The sequence below is a fragment of the Colletotrichum phormii genome (genome assembly GCF_030913505.1).
Source record: "Colletotrichum phormii strain CBS 102054 chromosome Unknown BDP81scaffold_3, whole genome shotgun sequence".
NCBI classification, from domain to species: Eukaryota; Fungi; Ascomycota; class Sordariomycetes; order Glomerellales; family Glomerellaceae; genus Colletotrichum; species Colletotrichum phormii.
The window spans coordinates 1,760,806-1,775,682 of record NW_026851445.1 but is presented as its reverse complement, the minus strand read 5'-3'; the positions used below and the strand labels follow the sequence as shown (position 1 = coordinate 1,775,682).

General features: G+C 53.8%; 6 protein-coding genes across 6 annotated transcripts; 4 read left to right on the top strand and 2 right to left on the bottom strand.

Annotated features, from left to right (window-relative positions):
• On the top strand, window positions 1-2,298 carry BDP81DRAFT_403398 (uncharacterized protein; the record flags this gene model as incomplete). Its single annotated transcript, XM_060588876.1, has 3 exons — window positions 1-300; window positions 1,323-1,852; window positions 1,987-2,298. The coding sequence occupies exons 1-3, from the start codon at window positions 162-164 to the stop codon at window positions 2,296-2,298; spliced, it is 981 nt and encodes a 326-aa protein (XP_060449903.1). The 5' UTR covers window positions 1-161.
• A 1,012-nt stretch (window positions 2,299-3,310) lies between these two features.
• Window positions 3,311-5,116, bottom strand: BDP81DRAFT_310596 (GAT domain-containing protein; the record flags this gene model as incomplete). The annotated part of the gene is made up of 5 exons (XM_060583652.1): window positions 3,311-4,291; window positions 4,351-4,725; window positions 4,788-4,823; window positions 4,879-4,961; window positions 5,050-5,116. 5 exons carry the CDS (start codon window positions 5,114-5,116, stop codon window positions 3,311-3,313), a joined length of 1,542 nt encoding a protein of 513 aa, XP_060449902.1.
• A 1,813-nt stretch (window positions 5,117-6,929) lies between these two features.
• On the top strand, window positions 6,930-7,324 carry BDP81DRAFT_418534 (uncharacterized protein). Its single transcript, XM_060589704.1, has one exon. The coding sequence runs from the start codon at window positions 6,980-6,982 to the stop codon at window positions 7,316-7,318; it is 339 nt and encodes a 112-aa protein (XP_060449901.1). The 5' UTR covers window positions 6,930-6,979; the 3' UTR covers window positions 7,319-7,324.
• Window positions 7,308-9,682, bottom strand: BDP81DRAFT_418533 (UBX domain-containing protein). The gene is made up of 2 exons (XM_060589703.1): window positions 9,069-9,682; window positions 7,308-9,008 (listed from the first exon to the last, which is right to left on the bottom strand). Exons 1-2 carry the CDS (start codon window positions 9,204-9,206, stop codon window positions 7,584-7,586), a joined length of 1,563 nt encoding a protein of 520 aa, XP_060449900.1. The 5' UTR covers window positions 9,207-9,682; the 3' UTR covers window positions 7,308-7,583.
• Window positions 9,683-11,275: 1,593 nt separating this feature from the next.
• Window positions 11,276-11,566, top strand: BDP81DRAFT_310591 (uncharacterized protein; the record flags this gene model as incomplete). The annotated part of the gene is made up of 2 exons (XM_060583650.1): window positions 11,276-11,378; window positions 11,430-11,566. 2 exons carry the CDS (start codon window positions 11,276-11,278, stop codon window positions 11,564-11,566), a joined length of 240 nt encoding a protein of 79 aa, XP_060449899.1.
• Window positions 11,567-12,237: 671 nt separating this feature from the next.
• On the top strand, window positions 12,238-14,362 carry BDP81DRAFT_130889 (uncharacterized protein). Its single transcript, XM_060581741.1, has 6 exons — window positions 12,238-12,255; window positions 12,309-12,410; window positions 12,462-12,641; window positions 12,693-12,837; window positions 12,888-13,040; window positions 13,089-14,362. The coding sequence occupies exons 3-6, from the start codon at window positions 12,516-12,518 to the stop codon at window positions 14,156-14,158; spliced, it is 1,494 nt and encodes a 497-aa protein (XP_060449898.1). The 5' UTR covers window positions 12,238-12,255; window positions 12,309-12,410; window positions 12,462-12,515; the 3' UTR covers window positions 14,159-14,362.
• Window positions 14,363-14,877: the final 515 nt, after the last annotated feature.

Here is a 14,877-nt window from a genome sequence, read left to right as displayed (position 1 = left end):
CTTAAGGCCAGCACTGCAGACCGTTGCTGGCAAATGATGGTGTCTGGAACCTTGCCATCATTCTGTCGATTCCACCCTTCTCCCAAGCAAGAATTCCAACCCGGTCTCCGGTCTCCGGCTTTCTAACGGAGCACTGGGAGCGCGGTTTGTGTCTGCCGAAGATGAGAGCCATCCTGCCGAAAGATTTGGTCCACGACACAGGCTTGGCAGTAGCCGCCGTGACGATTCTTGTCCAGCTGGAGCATTGTGAAAAGGGGTCGCTAGAACGGCCGGATGCTCAGAGAGCTGCTCAATCACCAGGTCCGGCAAGTCTGGCTGGCGCTTGTCGATGGCGTCAGCACGGATCGATCTGCGCGTACGGGGTGGGTTTGAGTCGCTGGCTTCTCACGGCCAAGCATAGCATGAGGCGCCATAATGATGCTCGTGATCCTGTGAGATCTTGTAGAACTTCATGACAGCCCTACCTTGGGCGAGTGTCTCAAGTTGTACAAGCTGGATTTGGTCCGACTAGCACCATCTTAGCCCGAGAAACATCAGTGATTGACACTCAGTGTGAGAGGTGCCCTTGGGCTGACTACCACAATGAACTTTCCGTGTTAGCTGAACCTACCAAGGATGTAGAACACAGTAGTTTCTGTTACCTTGACCATGTTTTACAATCATCATCCTGGGCACATGGTGGCATGTCTTACCGCGGTGAGTCGCAACTTCTATGGCATCGGTCCGACGTAGCCAAGTTTTATGAGCTGTAATAGGCCGACTGTCCATTGGCCCCATCCAAAGTCTCTGATATTAAATGTAAGCAAATCGTCATGCGTCTATGTTGTGTAAGCGGCGTGATATGTATGTATACATGTCTATGAACGGCGTGCTACAGGCCTTACGTGAGGCTTAGTTGGCAGCGGACAGGCCTGTCATCACCGCCGGTTCAGAATCGCAACGGCGTACACGTCTGACATAGCAGCGACTGTCCAATTCAAAAAAGCCGAGTTCACATTGTGAAGTGGGAGTCTCATCTCACGATCTCTATAAATGTTCAATACTGTGCCTACGTTTTCTGCTCAAAAGCTGCTAAGTTATCATATAACACTGCCCTCATTAGACCAGTCCCGAGCTATACAGCATTGGCAACAATATGTAAGGCCTTCATTTCTTCCTGACAGTGGCCTCGGTCGCTGCGGCGGCTCCCTCGCTTCTGTCTCGCTCACACTGGCCTTCTAACGAGTTCATTCGTAGGTCGCCAGGCTGCGGCAACTGACACATGATGTCACGCCCGTATCTAGCTCCCGTTCCCAAACATGACTGACATAATGTTCTTATAGGTGTCAACTGGAACAAGGACATTGCCAGAGGAATCTCAGCGATTTCAGCTTGGGATTCTACAGGCCAAGTCCTTCACGCCACAGCCTGTGGAAGTGAAGCAACTCTAGCGGACATGAAGGTTCGAGTCGAGGCAGACGACACTGGATCCGGCGTCGTCGTTTTAGGCACGAATACGTTCCAAATTTCCAGCGGTATCGAGGTTTCTGGTGGCGCGACCTGCTCCCGCATGTACAACGATGCGGACGTCACAGTCGAGTGCGAGGTTCCGTTGGGCTCGGCGGTTGACTTGAAGCCGCTGTCGGACCCGAGCGACATGATACGGGGCTGCAGTTCTTCCTTTGAACATGCCAATCGCATGCTGCGGCTTTCGATGTTCGCTACCAGTCCAGTCACCACCGACGACGCGACGGGCTCACATGTAGAGCGTGATTCTGGAGTATCAGGAAGACAGGTCGATGTGTGCCCGCCTTACACCGATCGACGTAAAGTAGGGCCCGACCACAAATGGCATCTCGCGGAGCAGGTTACGGTAAGTAAAGAGGTGGTGGCTACTTCCGATAACCCTTTCCATACTCTCATCCCGCTCTCTCCGGCACCTCCCAACGTGTTCAGCGTCCGCGCACTGGAAGTTCCCAAACTCTCATGGCTAACCCAGGGTCGCAGGACACAATCAACTGCGAGAACCTGGGAGAATGTGGCGTAGGTAAGAGTGGCGCCATCAGCACCACAGTATCGGCCTCCATTGCACCAGGATTCGAAATCTTTGCGGCGAGCCTCGAAATGTCGGTCTCTTGGACTTCCGAGACAACGTCAACTTGTACTGGGGGGACAAAGGATAGGTTTTGCATGTGGTACTGGCATCAATATCAGGGATACAGCGTTGAGGAAAAAAGATTGAGATGCGGCATGGTTTCGAATCAGAGGACGTATGACCTCAAAGCTCCCATGACCGGTAATAACCACGGCGAGTTCTAACTGTGTCAAGGGGAAGAATTGCCGAGGGAACGGTGATAGTTACTGGGATGACAGAGGTGATGGCCGGTGGTAATACTTTTGGAGACGTGTACCCCAGTTCAAACAAGACTCACCATGTACAGCCCTTACTACTAGTTCAGGTATTAGCTGACGATGTTATTGAGGGTCGTGTTTAGACTAACGAATGTTACTGACTTCTCGAAAGCGACCATCATGAATCCTGTACATAACCTCGCTCAAGACCTCATTCAACTCGCTCGACACGCATGTTCGTTAACAACCTGCCGCAGCGAGAGAGGCCTAACGGCCGCCGCCGCGGGCACCAGCCGGCAAATCTCGTCGCCATGACACTGTATCCTACCCGAACTCATCACGGAGCTCTGCGCAATATCTGCGCCGTAGCGGTGATGCCGGGGCGCAATCTTATCCCAAGCTCGCGTGACCGCGGGTTTTGGTGCAGGTTCAAACGTGCCCTATCCCCCAAGGTAAGTCACTGTTCGTCCACAGAGGAGCCAACTGAAGACGAGCGCTTCCGGACTGTGTGGTATTCAAGTTCCACGAAAATTATCCGTTCGAGAACATGGACCGGGATAAGAAAGACTAAAGATGGGGTGCTGGTAGAGGCTTGATGGTGGAATACGATTGCAGATCCCCTTTCCCTCTCGGCAGCACTAGAAGCAGTTCCTTCTGTGACTTTGCATTGTCACCTTCTTTGGTTGATGGCAACGACATATGAGCAGTATCACTTCCCTGAGGATAAATGGTCTGATTTTATAGAGATAAACTCGTAAGCCAGACGCCGTGCTTTGCTGATGCCTATAATCGATAACTTTGTTCGCTCCTCAAGAGCGCAAACTTCTGCCTTGCGTGAGATGTGAACCACCACAAGATACCCAATTTCTTCCATTCGAATCTGTAAAGCAATATGCGCAGAGAAACCCACCTTTTGCTGATCAACAAAACATGGCAGGATACATCATCTCCTTACTGAATCGAGCTTCCGCTACCAAATTTAGTACCTGTACACCGGTTCCTTCTTCTTGGAACTCTTCGGGGTTGATTCGTAAAGGTCATCATCCGAGTCCTCATGCAGCGTCTCTTGCCGGTTCCTGAGGTCAACAGTATGAATCGGGTTGCCGCTGAGGGGTCCAGGCGTAGCGGCATCGTCGGCGCCGTGCATCGTGATTTTGCCAAGAGCGCTGTCCTGTCTTCCAAGGTAGCTTGGTGTGGGGTTGAAGCCTGGGTGGAATGGCTCATGACCCAGACGCGGCTCCTTACCCGGCAATTCCACCGCACCACCGGATCCTCCGGGTCTGCTCGATGAAGAGTAGTGGTTCTCCGGTTGGGGGTCCCTAAATGGATCCTCGGCCCCATATTGCGGTTGGGCTTTCGGAGGCGGTCCCGGGGGCGGGGCGAAGGATTCTGATGCCTTCCCCTTCCCGCTTCCTTCGGATGGCCTTGTCGGCAGAGGAGGAGTTGAGCTAGAAGATGATGACTGCGCCTGTGTCTGCGCCCATTCTTGGGTCCGGCTCGCTTGCTGAGACTCGGCCGTTTGGGGGCTCACGGGGCTGGCATTGTCTGACCGCGGGTCAATCCCAAGCTGCTTTCGAGCGCCGAGAACAGCTCTCTGGTGCTGATTGAGTGCAGACTGAAGTTGCTCGTTTGTATCAATCAAGTGCTCCATAGTCTCGTTGTCGGGAGACGGGTTTTCGGCAGTCATGTACAGTTGTATACTTCTCGAGGCGCTCTGGCATCTGTCGGCGAACTCCTTGATAAGGTCATTGTTGATGACCTCCTGAGGAGGAGTGTTGACGACAACTTGGGACAGTAGTTTGGCAGATGTCCTCGCCTCTTCTAACCTGCTCGCAAGCTCCGCCGGGGTGGGCAAGCTTCGGTTGGTGTGATTCCTGGCAAAATAATTCTGCGAATGGGGATTGAACGGTGCCGCATTCATGGTTCGAGGATCGGGACCCGCCATGGACTGTCTGGGGTTCTATCGAGATTTGTCAGTTCGGCAAGGACGGAAGCAACTACTTTATCAGGAGCCCTTACGCCATATTGCTTGTAGCTTCGTTCCTTCTCCTTCTTCCACATGGAGATCAACTCGCCCAGACCCTGGTCGTCAAACTTGGTAGCCTCAAAGGTATCCAACGTCTCAGACAGCATCTGTCTGACACTGGGATCGTGCGTAGTACGGTATAATTCCTTGACGGTATCGGCGAACTTCTTGTCCATATTGCGCGTGAACGTGGGACCGGGATTGTCGGTAAGAATGCGAATCAGCATGATGGCATTGTACTGCCACGAGGCTTTGGCGTGGTTGTCCTTGGCCAGGTATTTCCGAATAATGCGCGCGCACTCGGCGGCGGCGGCCGGAGAAGACTCAGCGGCATCGACAATGGGCGGGAGGTAGAGGACTTCATCGCCCTAGACATTCTGTTAGCAGGCAGCTCCGTGCGATCACGAAATTGTCCCGACTAAGTATATACCTGAGCATTGGGGCCTCCAGATTCGCAGAATTGTTTCTGAACACTACGTCAGCTATGATCGTCGGCGTAGAGAAGGCTGGATCTTGCATACCACGCTACGGGCAGCTGTAGCTTCAGGCGTCTCGTTCTGCGGGTCTGCTGCCGACGCCGACACTTGGCTAGATCCACCGAAGTCTGGTGGAGAGAGACCACGATCAGCACTTCATTCGCGATCAACCCGCAGATGGTCGAGGGGATTGGTTGCGCGGCGGGTTCTACTCACTGTTCGTCGTTCGCTTCTTGAGCGTACTCATCATCCGGTTCACACTAAGCCCCTTCATGGCCTTCATCTTTGCGGTCGTGGAACCGGCGGGCGGGGGAGCGCTGAGCCGCGAGGGAACAGGAGACTTGCGTCGGGAGCACGGATCCGGGGGTCCTAGAGCGGACAAAGGGGAAGAGCGTCCGAGTCGGAGCGGAGTGGTCGGATGTTCGAGAGAGACGTTGATATAACCGTCGGAAGGTATCGCAAAGGCGGCCGTGAACAAACTGAAGTAAATGGACGATGGGCGGATTGTCTGTGGGAAGGGGTTAAGGTTCGGTGAATGGAATGACAGCAATGCGGGAAGCTGTGCGCGTATGTTTTGGGGGCGTGGGTTGCAGGCAATCGGCGGGAGTTTGGAAGAAATAGGTACGGATACGCAGGGCCTAGTTGAGCTGCAGCCTGGAAGTGACGCTCGGAGGGGAAGGGTAAGGCAAGGTCGAATGGGCCAGACGAACTGGGGGGTTATTTTAAATTAAACCTCAGCCCGCCGTCCCGCGTTGGTCCACCGTCCACGGGGTCCTTTTTAAGCGTGTGTTGTAATGGTGCGTAGTGCGGTATCTGGTCTCTTGGACCGTTGGAGAAGTTTTGGCGGGGTGATTGGAACGCCGCAAGTGTCGAGCGTCTCGGCGTGTGAGAAGAGGGAGACGGCGGCGCCTGGCAAGGGTTCGGGTCGAGTGGGCTTGTCTGCGCCTCTCCGAGTGCGTGGTGCGAGAAGAGTGACTGACCGCGGCTCGGGGTAGAGGTCACGTAGCGGCGGCGGCGGTAGTCTTTGGTCTTGCGAATGCCGGACGTTGCCTGCCGGTGGCTTTGAATAACCTTGATACTCAGTAGATAGCGGTTCTTGGGATCTATCTCGTGGAGGATGGCGCAAATGAGTGTGGCTGATGGTCGGTTTGTTTTCGGGCCTGGGCAGACGCTTCGTTTGGTAAGAGGGGGAAGACCAAGGGGTCTGTCCTGTCGTGTATTGGTGTCCGGTGTTAACGAGAAACGACAATGGGCGCACAGGAAGATATCAGTGTTTCCAGCACGCTGTTAGAGACCCTTGTAATCTTGTCGTTGTTGGTTGGAGCGAGCAATGTGTATTGGATGCGTCAGATCAGGACGAACGTATGCGAACGAAGAGAGAGAAGGGCAATGGAAGGAAAGGTTTTCGCTTTGGCTTGAGCCGATGAAGGTATGCTCGTCGCATCTTTTGCTGCGGCGAGTTGTTCAGACCAGGTACGGTGTCGCGGCGTCGAGTCTGGAGCAGGCATGACGACGACTTGGATGGCAAAAAGTGATGCGCAAGAGGCCCAGAGGCCCCAGAGAAGACGGCAGTGCCTGGGGAGACCTTGCACCGATCACCGCCCCGGTACGTATCTCGCAGCTTGGAGATGGGGACCTCGAAACCATCTAAGCCAACCAAACATTCCCTTGGCCCTTTCCTCGCGAATCCGTCCAGACGGGAGTAATCCTCCTCGTCAAATCCTAATCATCCGAGTCTCTCGCTTCAGACTTAGGTTTTGTAACTGATGTTATTCAGACCTTGCCTTACTCGAGATGACTCGCAAGACTCTAGCATTCTCGGCTCAAGGTAGCTAGCTGCCAGATGTGCCCCAGATCCATAGTACGCATCACAATGTTACTGGAATGTTTACCTCCATTCTTTGGTTCGGGTTCTACTTTATTTGGAGAGGACCACGTCAAAAATTGGGGGTCGCATTAACTAGAGACATCCCCCCATTTTGGCGTATGCGGGCGGGTACGACAGTCTATTCTACATTCATGCCATAATTCAGGGTCTTTTTCCCGCAGATGATCGGACGGCAATTTGTTCCTTCAATAATGGCATCTCGTATCAACATAAACACCAAGCTAAACAAACTGTGTGTCTTTGATCTTTTTGTTTATTATGATTATGGAAAACCGACAACAATCAACCTCTTCACCTGTGCCCCTGACCTCTTTACAGCCAAGCTCCAGATACTTCAACTGCCAAACCCACGGCCCGGCAAGCCAAGTGTTGGTCTGCACTGTCGTCCCTGCACAGCCTCACTCATCCACGCAAGCAGCAACACCCTCAACACGTACGTGTAAGGCCAAACAGCGCCACGGGACCTACTGCATCGCGCGCGGTGTACTCCGTACACACTCTTTTGTCTGTCGGCCTCCCGTCGACCTGTGGGGATACCTGGCGATGATATGTACATCATCAGGTTGCCTCCCGCGCCAACGTCGTTGCCCATTTTGAGCTCTTCACGGCCTCGTGCTGATGGCTACCTTACCTCGCCTTACCCAGGATGGACAGACGGCTCCCGCGGCTAGCTTTCGGCGATAAGAGGCTATTATATCCTGCAGCTTGCTGACAACATTTCCTCAATACACGCAACATGATAGTTGTTATTGGCTGCCCGGTCACTGCGCGTACAAGATGGCGCGGTTTTCTACTAATGTTTGTCTATCTTGTGCCATCCTACACTTGCTTGATCAGATGCCCTTGGTCGTACTTGCTCCATCTACGACGAGTATTCTTCACCGTCGTCTGACTCGCCGTCGGCCGACACTTCCTCCACGATCAGGTTTCCTGACCGTCCAATCTTCTGTCCCATCGTCTCCTCCTTGCTGGGCTCGTACACAACCCGGGGCATGACAGACGCAATGCGGAACTGATACTCGTGCTCGTAGCCATCGGGCTTGACAGCGGCCTTTTCTGGTGTTTCTTCTGATGCCGTCAACACATTGTAACACTCCACGAAAGCGTATAGTGTTTCCATCGTGGTGTCGTTGCGGAATCGGCGCACAATCCTTCCGGCGCCGGACGACTCTGGCATCTTCAGCGCAATCCGTACCACATCCTTGTTGCTCGCTGGTGGTTCGTCTTCCATCGTCGTCGCCCGCCAGCGCTTCCACTTGTCGCCGAGCTCCTCGCGCCTTGCCGCAGCCTCGGCCTCTTCCTCGGCTTTGCGTGCAGCTTCTGCCGCAGCCTTCTCCGCCTCGCGCCGCTGTCGCGCTCTCTCCCTGTCCTTAGCCAGCGATCGTTCGTAAGCAGTATCTTGTTCGGTTCGTAAGCTGCGCGCCACCTCTTGTGCAGTCCTCTCTGCTCGGACACCTGCGAGATCCGGTGCGTATTTGTTGATAGCGGTCTGTGCTTCTGAAAGGTACGCAGTAGCCGGCATCGGGCCAGCAAGTCGCTTGATGATGCTCATTCTAGTGCTTCCTTCCTTTGGCGTGAGGCAGACGATTGCTGAAAATGGGTACTTCGTGCAGTTGTATTCCTGGGCAACCTGGTACGCTTCCGAGTCCAGGATATTACCGCCCCACAGAATGACATTGTTCGCCGGGTCGGTGATGAAGCTGACCACATCCGGGTTCAACAGAGTTTCCCTCGTGAATGATTCGGTGTCGTCGTGTTCGGGTGACATGAGAACGACCAGTAGGAATTTGAGTTCCTTCTTGGCCAGATCTTGTGCCTGAGCGATCCCGCCCTCGAACCAGGGCAATTCGGTGCTTCCATACTCTTCCTCGAACTCGCGCTTGAAACGCGCAGCCGTGTCCCGAGGCATAAGCATTCGGCGCCCGTTGGTACTCCGCAGTCCATTTCCCGGTCCGCTTGTGATGGCTCGTGGCCGGATCTGTCGGGGAAGAAAGCTGAGTAGGTAGAAGATGGTCCGGAACACCTTGGATGCGATGCTGTAACCGATGCTAAAAGGCGCCAGAAGCAGCCCGATGAGGAATGGCGGACGGTGGACTGTATTCGGTTGAGGAACGATTCGCGGCGCGGGGTCGGGTCGATCTCTCCGAGGAGCGGGTGGACGACCCGCAGAGGCAAGCAGACTCTCCTGAAGGTTCTCGTGCCGCGCTTCTGTCCGAGGAATGTCCTGTGCCATTGCCTCCGCGACAGGATCAGGGCCTTCGCCGTCGAAGAACTTGGCGATGGCGATCTGTAGCCAAAGCAGTCAGTATGGTTCGTAAGCCGGCTAATACTGTGATGCGAAGTTTACCTGGACGTTCCATTGCGATCGCTGCAACAGCGGTATCGCATCCTTGAGCTCCTGATTTGTGACACTTGTGTATTGCTGGAGGGACTCTTGCTGACTTGCAGACAGCTGTCCCAAGTCTACGTCTCCGCTCTCCGCCATGCTGTCGGTTGGTGCTGCACGCAAAGTCAAGATTGCCGAGTATGTCGAAGTGACGATGTGGAGAAAGTCCAAGTGCAGACTCAGTGGTCCATGGAGTAGTTGGTTGAGCAGGTTGACGTTGTGGAAGGAGTCCAACCCAAGGCGGAGGTGGGCTGGTTTGGTTATAGCTAAGAGCAACGTGGCTAAGCAAGGTAGCGGAGAACGACACTTCCGTGGTAGTTGTAGGAGCCTGCCAATGTCGTGATAAAAAGCCAGAGGTCGAATGCTTTGACATTAGAATGGAAAACACCAGAGTTGTTTCTACTGAGGGAATGGAGGGACAAGTTCAAGAATCAAAGGCGCGGATTTGGGCTTTGGTGCAGCTCATTGACGAGAGGCTGGATGCGTTAGAAGCAAGTGACCGAGTGTCTGAGATGCTCCGCTAGTCGCAGCTGATTGTCGAGTGTCTTGCCTGGTGACGACACTTGTCTGTGGACGGAGGTCGGATGTGCAAGGGCTTGGCAAGGTACATGAGGTACTCCGTACTGTGCCTTACTGCCGGCGTCTGCGCGACGAATCGCGACCGCGACGCCACAAAGAGTATACCTTACCGCTTATCAGGACACATGGCAATTGCATCTACCCAGTGAGGGGAGGCTGTCGGATAGGTGCATAGCCCCGCCGTGATGTGAAGTACGCCTGCAAGTGGTGTTCGGACACCTACAGGATCGTCCCCGAGCTACAAACACCGTGAAGCAGTGCTGGAGTTCTCGAAATCTTCAAAATATCCAATAGGCGAGATTGTTTTCCATACCATTTTTTCTAAATTTTCTTGATGTAAAGTGGTCAGCGGAATGGGAATGAGCTGACCAGTCTCCTCTCATTCCCACATCAAATGTTGATACATTTCCGTGAGTACTTCACTTCATGATGCTTACAGCAGGCCCGAATTCCTGCAATGCATACCGGTATTATGAGCTTGTGAGCGAGTGATGCCAACCTTACGACAGCCTGAAATTTGTTGTAATGAGGTAAGGTAATGTGAAAGAACGTTGGACTGGATGGAGTGACATACCTAATGCACTTAATGAAGGCCAGTCTAACCTTGATGTTATTATCGCTCGGATATTGTGGAAATGACATACTTCCACGGCCAAATCCAACGCGTTCACCTACCCACCACGAATGTCGATTAGTAGAGCTAGAGCATTGACTTTTAGCGGTTTGAATGTCGCGAGGGTGTGTCATCGTCCCCCCTCCCAGTATTTGGACCCAAGTTGGTTTGACTTGGTTGGTTCCATTCCCACCCACCGATTCTCCGGCTTCAGGCCTAACCTCCGCTCGCACCGCCAACTCCCGCTCCTGTGTTCTGTGCCAGCCTGCCAGGTTCATTTCCTGGCCGCGCGGTAGCAAATCTGACCTCTCTGTCTCCCACCTACATACACCACTTTGGCTCCGCCGCCCGTCGCCGCCATTGTCGCCGGTCCCTGTTTTTTTTTTCCTTCCCTCTTTCCTTCCTGGTCCCTCCCGCCTTTCCTGCGCTGGGCTTGCATATCCGTACGCATCCTCCCCGTTAAGTACAGATACGGCGCGCGCATACTTGAATTCTACCTCACCTCGCCTTACCTAAGGTACTATCTCAACTGGACCTTATTCCGACTGCATCCCGTCGCCTTGCATCATCCGCCAATTTGATCTGCCGTCGTCCTCGAAACCTCGACCCTCGCCTGGTGCACGGCATCGTGTCCATGATCGAGACACCTACCCCACCAAACGTGTTCGAGCCATGGCAAAGGTCTGCAAGGATCAAGTGCGTCTGCCCAAAAATGTCCTCCCCCCCAGTCCGGCTTCGCGCCAGGCCCCACGCGAGCTCCAGTCCTTCTTCTTTGCCCGCCTTTGTCTTCTCTCCACCCCGCTCAGACAGCGCAAGTCCTGAATTCCCCCCCGTCCACACCCAGCGCGCGCGCGTCCAAACCATGAGAACGACCTCGACGACTACTCGATCATGGGCTTTGGATTTGGCTGACTCTGTGCAGACGTCGTAACGTCGACCAAGGGGGCGAAACTTTCTTCCACCGAAACTACTGATCATGGCCACCTCGCGATACCCCCAGTCCGACCTCCGTCGACAAGTTGGGTCGCCGAAACCCAAGATCCGAGGCGAGTCAACGCGCATGCCGCTTTTCCAACCACGTTGCCGTCACAGGATAGCTGACGTCTTGTCAATTGGCTTAGAAAACAAAGAGACATTATGCCGAAACGTAATGATATACGGACACTGCCGATACGAGAACACCGGTTGCGCCTTCAACCACGACCAGAATCGATCCAACTCGGTCCAGAACAGTCCCGGGGGACAGAGCAACCAGTCTGATTTGTAGGTCACCGTCCAGATCCGTTCCGCTATCATGATCGACACCCGTGGTCGAACAACCTGTTCAAAGTGCTCGAGAGCTGCCAATGTTCCCTATCGAAGCCTGATGCTTTTCTGCTGGAGGTAAAGAAAGCGCCATGGTTGTAGAGGCCATGGCACAGGACCAAAAGCGCAATCAGACTCCGGCGACACGTGTATCAAGCGAGCCTAGTGGCAGACCGAACGTCTCGACACTGAGGCTTGCGTCGCGTAGAAAGAGGAGTTGGACCGTTTGAACCCCAATCAAGGATGAAGTCACGCCGAGCGGCTCGGATCCGCATCGTGATAGGCAGCAAAGCTTCCGTGGCACTTGGATTAGTTATCTTATGGTCGGTGTGGACCGAGGCTGTGGTCGCAGAAATGTGACATGGAATTGGAGAGCGCCATGGAGGATGAGACGTAGACCACGAACCCGAGGAGCATTGACGATTCCGGAAAACCATCAAACTCACACCGCAGGCCATGTTCGTAGAGAGCTAACATTTGGACTTTGTAGCGCGAGAAAGGCCCTCAATGTCGACTCACCTTCATTCACACCCGCCGGTTTACCCTCGGTGGCATCCCCGAATTCAAATGCGATAGGCAACTCTTCGAAGAAATCAACGTTTTCCTCTCAGGCTGCTAGTGCAGCCGTCTTTACTCCTAGAGGGGCAGGCTGTATGTTAAGAGCCACGTTGTATCGCGGGCTGTCTCATCTAATTTCTTCACAGCTGCGACGCCAGCCGCCGCTCCAGATGGAGAAGCTGCGTCCACAGTATTTAACCCCGCCACGTTTCGAGAATTCACCCCATCAAACTTTGAGTTGAGTACTGGTGTAAGAACGACTGTACCTCATACAAGATACAAGGCTGACCTTGAGTTAGATCACTGCCAATGGCTCAGCCTCCGAGACAGGGCTCTCTTTTGACCCCTTTACTATGCCCAACGTTGGCCAGACATTACCGGCCACACCTTTCAACCCTTATGCCGACGATCCTACCGGACTCGCTGGCTCAGGGGCCTACTTCCAACATCAAAATGCTTACACAGCCCCCCTTCAACCCGTAAGAGAACGCGTTGTAGAAGCTGTGCGTGCCAAAACTGACGCTCTGTAGCTGCAATACCATTTGTACGCACCCGTTGGGCCGTATAGAGATGACTTGATGCCGTTCCAAAGGCAAATTCACGACTTCTTCTTACCTGAGAAATTGCGTGAGGAAATGCAACGCAAGTCCGAGGCTTTGCAGCAGGTTATGCCAAGTAAGCTATGAAATGAACCACAGGTGTACAAATATCTAATACTGCGATAGACTCGACACTACCTCCGTTAGACAACTACTACTCCCTTGTTCCTCTTGACACCAGTCATAGGAAGAGCTCTAGCGTCTTTGGCTTCACCACATGGGTGTACAAGGCTACATCCTCGAAGAATGGCAAAACATACTGCCTCAGACGGCTTGAGGGTATGCTATGCAGCGAAGCCTTTCCTGGACATTACTAACGCAGAATAGGTTACCGACTAACCAACGAACAAGCCATTCGCTCTGTCAAGGAATGGCGAAGGCTCAACAACGGCAACGTGGTGGGCATTCACGACGCCTTCACCACTCGAGCCTTTGGCGACAGTTCCCTATTCTTCGTACAAGACTACCATCCCCTCTCTAAGACACTTGCCGAACTTCACTTTTCCCAACCGGCCTCCACCCATGGCACCCGCTTCAGCGCAAAGAATCCCATAACCGAAAGCGTTCTGTGGGGCTACATTTCCCAAATAGCCAATGCGTTGAAGGCTATCCACACACTAAATCTGGCTGCCAGATGCCTCGATATGAGCAAGGTCATCGTGACGGACAAGAATCGCATCCGGCTTAGTGCTTGCTCCATCCTGGATGTTGTTCAGTTCGACAATCGTCGCCCGGTTCAGGAGCTGCAACAGGAGGACTTGATTCAATTCGGCAAACTCATTTTATCACTGGCCACTAACACGCCGCCGAATCAGCTCACAAATCTCAAAGGGTCCATGGAACAGATGAGCAGGGTTTACTCAAAAGAAATCACCGATACCGTCTTGTGGCTTCTGACCCCCGCTCCTGCTGGTGCCGCGCCGAAGGGTATAGAAGAGTTTGTCCGGGGCATCGCAGTCCACATGGTTGCCACGCTAGATGCCAGCTTACAGGAAGCGGACGCCCTGAAGTCGGATCTGTTCCGCGAACTAGAAAACGGCCGCATCGTGCGTTTGATGGCCAAGCTTGGGGCCGTCAACGAACGGCAGGAATTCGACGGCGACAGGAATTGGTCAGAAAATGGCGAGCGATACATGCTCAGACTATTCCGGGACTACGTCTTTCACCAGGTCGACGCGAACGGGAATCCTGTGGTGGACATGGGCCACATTATTCGATGCCTGAACAGACTGGACGCCGGTAGTGACGACCGAATCTGTCTTACGAGCCGAGACGAGCAGACGAGCTTTGTCATCAGCTATAAGGAGCTGAAGAAGCAGCTCGGCAACGCTTTCGGGGAGCTCCTCAAGGCAGGGAAACAGACATCGAACCGAGGGTTCCAAGGTACCTCCCACTAGAGCGGGGAGGGTTGCGACTACCACGGGTACGACAAGGATCGAAATCACAATCATGAAAGGACGGGGAACGAGGCTTCAGCGTACTTGGATTACAATGTACGGGGCTGCGCTTCAGACGACGCGAGAAACTATTACGGAGTGTGAAGAACGAACCGCGCTGGTTTAAGACGTTGGACTACGGATGCACGGTTGGAACGGCGCGTGAGATGATGAGTGGATGCGAGATGATCATCGCTTGCCTGCCAGGTCCGAAGGTATAAGAGGAGCGTATAGGAGCCTTCGAAGTGAGCGGAACAGCGGGGGGGGAGGAATAGAGAAAGGAGAGTGAGTGGTCTCGCTGACTGTAGGGACTCAGTTAGATGGGGTACGAATGCGGGCAAGAACAGTAACGAAATAAATCTCTTTTTTCATTCATTTTGTTCGTGCACGATGAGGTGAGGCAAGGTATCCGAGGTGCAATGAGCCCTGCCGTTCCCGCTGTCGTCATGGTATCTGCGCCATACCTTCCCACCCCTCTTTTTTCCGGGTTTTCTATCTGGGAATTTGTGATATGCCATCATCAATTCATGTCCTCCTGCCGATGTATGCATACAAGCTGCAAGAAAGGGCTGCGATCTCGCGTTGCCCATACATCCCCGCAGCCAGGTCGCGCGTTAACCGTCCAGCTCTGATGCCTCGTTGATAGAGCGTTCCGTGGGGGGGCGGGGGCGCGAGTCCTC